The sequence below is a fragment of the Brassica oleracea genome, chromosome C1, assembly GCF_000695525.1.
Source record: "Brassica oleracea var. oleracea cultivar TO1000 chromosome C1, BOL, whole genome shotgun sequence".
NCBI lineage: Eukaryota > Viridiplantae > Streptophyta > Magnoliopsida > Brassicales > Brassicaceae > Brassica > Brassica oleracea.
In genome coordinates, this window is record NC_027748.1 from 6,835,871 (window position 1) to 6,839,940 (window position 4,070).

Sequence of the window (4,070 nt, forward strand, 5' to 3'; positions counted from 1 at the left end):
AAAAACCAAAACTTAAAAATTCTAAATGAGGGTTCGAATTCGTTTCAGAAGGCCGGCACTTTATTATGTGCTTAACTATGGGCCCAACTAGATCATCTTCTTCGTCGCGCGGTGAAATCTGTTTACCTCTCCAACTCGACTTCACAGTTCACAACGGAATAAGAAGCCAAAAAAAGAAAAGTCTGCCAAGTAAGAAAAGAATGGAGGAGATTTTAGCGACCATAGCCATCGCACTAGCAGCCACGATCTTCATCGTTCTGTCATTCTCAATCTACCTAACGATCAGAATCTTCACCGGAAAGTCTATACGCAACAAGGCGTACTCTCCAGTGCACGCCACGGTCTTTGACCTCTTATTCCACAGCCAAGAGTTATACGATTACCAGACGGAGCTCGCTAGGAAGAAGCCAACCTTCAGGTTCTTGAGTCCCGGACAGAGCGAGATATTCACTGCAGATGCTCGCAACGTGGAGCATATTCTCAAGACAAGATTCGATAACTACAGCAAAGGACACAGCAGTCGTGAGAATCTTGCGGATCTTTTGGGACATGGAATCTTCGCTGTTGATGGAGATAAATGGAGACAGCAGAGAAAGCTCGCTAGCTTTGAGTTCTCTACTAGAATTTTGAGAGACTTTAGCTGCTCTGTTTTTAGGACAAATGCATGTAAACTTGTTGGTTTTGTCTCTGAATTTGCTCTCTCTGGAAAATCATTTGATGCTCAAGTAAGTCTAAATATGGAAACTTGCAACGTTTTATTTAAGGAAACTCATAAGGGTACTTTTGTTTTGGGTGTTAGGATATGTTGATGAGATATACACTGGAGTCTATCTTCAAAGTAGGGTTTGGTGTGGAGTTAATTTTTAAAGACTTTAATCGAACTGACATAAACGATAGAATAAAAGCCGAAAAACCGGACTGACATAAACGATAGAATAAAAGCGATGTTAAAGAAATAAACGAATGTAAAAGACGAATACAAGAACGATAAGAAATCGTATTCGCAAAGAGACATGGAGTCGAGATATGATCTCTTTCCTTAACTCAAAATATTCGCTCCGTTAGTGAGACGGGACTGTACGAATATAGAGTCCCAGGATACAACCATGGCAGACGAATCACGCCTCACTCGTGATCGCCCTATCGAACTATAAACTCTACGAAACACTCTCTAGACTTACGTTGAGGGATCTGGTGATTTTTTGTTGCGAAAAACTTAAGGAAAAATGAAGGAGGAGATGAGTTTATAAAGAAGAGAAGACGAGCCATTTTCCGTAACTAATGCCGCACGTGCGCACGTTGGCGGAAATCTCGCGAGGATCTCAGAGGCGAGGCATTACGAAACTTCCTCCGCAAGATCTTTTCTCGTTTAAACTTATCGTCAAGAAGAGAGACAGCGTGTTGTTTTTTTAAACGAACTAGATGTTGTTTAAAATAAAATGCATGTCGTTTTTCGGGAATTAAATGGCAAAACGTTGAGCTTAACTTGGTCCAAAAACCCAAGACCCAAGCCCACGCCGAGCCGAGCCGAGCCGGCCGGACGGCGGCGGCGGCGCACGCGTGGGGAGCTCTCTCTTCCTCTGAGCTGTTTAACCTCTCGTGTCATGAAGACATATATATACTCCTCAAAATCAACTCTCCCAACCAATGTGGGATGTTGTTAACTTCATTTCATTAAAGCCAACAAGGCTTTTTATAAGAACCCATAGTTTCACATTTTGCCATATATTATTTGAGCCATTAGGCTTAATAATTAGGCCCAACAAGGATTAAATATGCGAAAATGAGTCAAAATCAGTCAATTGTCCAGATCAGCCTGTTTATAGTTGGCCGAAAACTTTCGACGTTCAAAAGTTTAGTTTTGCGGTTGAGGATGGACTACCGGTCGACTTATGGCAGTTCCGTAGATCCAGTGACGTGATTATTCCATTCACCACCTAAAATACGTTGTGTTAAAATATGACTGTAAAATTAAATGATAATCTGATTGATTTGAGTACATGACACAGTTTTTGATTATTAATAACTTTATTTATGGTTATCTCAAAGTTCTCCAAGAAAATTCTTGGTTGATAGAGAGGACTTCGTGTTAGGACTATTAGGGCTGAGATTTATTATCCGGTATCCGGATCTGATATGATCCGACCCGAACCTATTCCAAAAATAAAATATCCGGAGTACCGGATCCTGATATGTATAGTAAAATATCCGGAGTACCGGATCCTGATATGTATAGTAAAATATCGGATCTGTCGAATCCAGATCCAAATATCTTGATTTTTAAATCCGGAAATCAGGATCCGGATCTGGATTTTTTAAATATATTAAATTTTTAATTTTACTAATAATTATAATTGATATATATATATATATATAAACATAAAATTAGTCTTATAATATTATATTTTAATTTTTGTAATCTTATATATATATTTATAAATTTGTATAAATTATTAATTTATAAATTATTCTTAGAATTTTAGAAATTTTAAAAATATACTTTTTCATTTAAAAAAAAACTTTACGGAGCTGAATCCGGATCCTGGTACTCGCGGATAATCTTGTTCGAGCCGAATGATGAAAAATTATCAGCACCAGTTTTGGTAACGTCCACCCAGTTCCTCAGATCTAGATATTAAAATCACGGGTATGATGGATCTGGAGATCCGGATACCCTAAACTTTCCGGATATCGGCATCTGTCAACCTCTACTTCATATGTTTTTTTCTTAGAATTCTAGTTGTTTTGTTCAAACTTTTAGACAGATTTTTTGAATCAACGTCGGTTCCACAAGCTCATGAAGTTTACATATTTTGTTTCTGGTGCATTGACATTTGGGAGCAAAGAAACATGTTTTTCCTACTTTTTCTTCTTCTTTAAGAAACACAAATTAACGAACATGCAGATAATCAAGAACCCCTAGGGCACCGGTGTGATATCCCGTGGTCATTCGATGTCCAAGTCATAAAATAAGGCCAGTTTGATGTCGAAGTCATAAAATAAGATCCTGTAGAGAGAGGTGAACTTTTCTAGGCAGGAAAAAAAATTATATGCAACATAAAAGATCTTTGTAGAGAGGTTCTCAATAACATACAACTAAGGGCACACTTATCACAAATCCCAAATGGGTTTCTTAGCATGTGGGTCTCTTTTTTTTGCTAAAAACCGGTCACAATAGTCATCAAATAAGAACAGATTGTTGAGGTTTTTTGTACTTTTTGCGGGTTCCACTGACATGTGGCAGCCCGCAATTGATTCCCTTTTTATTTTATTTTTTAAATCAGACAAAAAAAAAAAAATTAAAAAACCCAAAGTGGGTTTCAGGGATAATGATGCTCTAAAGAAAAGTGAAAAATTCTAAAGATCTGTTATTTTATCAAATGAGTATCTTAAATGGTGATCCAAAAATATTTTAAGATATTGCATTTGAGAAATTTTTTATTGGTTTTTTTACTATTTAAAATACACACTTAACAAAAATATTAATTTCTTTTAATTTTTAATTTTATTTTCTTATTTGTGTTAGAGCTTTCCAATATAAATGTTAATCTGTTTTTTTTTTGTCATCAATAAATGTTTAATCTGTTATTTAGCAAATACTACGTATATGAAAAGAACTAAAAGAAAATAATCTTAACGTTGTAAGAAGAAAAAATGGCGACAAAAATGTTCGTAAACAAATCTTAAAAGACATTTCTGCAAGGAAAGGGTGTCGAATCATTTTAGTGCGTTAGAAAGTAGTGTGTTTACAAGATTTACTTTATCGGCTTTTCCGTGCCGAATTACCGTCTTTCTAGATCCAGCCAGGTTTAAAACTGTATCGCACCCAACTGTTAAGACTTGATACCAACCATGACAAATGTAAGCCGGCCGGGAGGTTTGTTGGTGGAAGTTAGATATTATTGGAAGGTGTCAGGAAGACGAGATTGCAGTGGAAGTCACCTATGCATGGCCACCGTTTTGCGTGTCACGTCCATGTGTACGCAACAATTTACTGGAGTTTTGGAAAAAGAAAACCACCTTCAGTAACAAATAGAAATTCACGTTAATGAAATCTGCACATGAGCAAC

At 36.7% G+C, this 4,070-nt stretch overlaps 1 protein-coding gene across 1 annotated transcript; it reads left to right on the top strand.

The window, feature by feature from the left end:
- The first annotated feature begins 163 nt into the window (after positions 1-163).
- LOC106330235 (cytochrome P450 704C1-like) lies at positions 164-922 on the top strand. The gene is made up of 2 exons (XM_013768743.1): positions 164-725; positions 800-922. The coding sequence occupies exons 1-2, from the start codon at positions 201-203 to the stop codon at positions 920-922; spliced, it is 648 nt and encodes a 215-aa protein (XP_013624197.1). The 5' UTR covers positions 164-200.
- Positions 923-4,070: the final 3,148 nt, after the last annotated feature.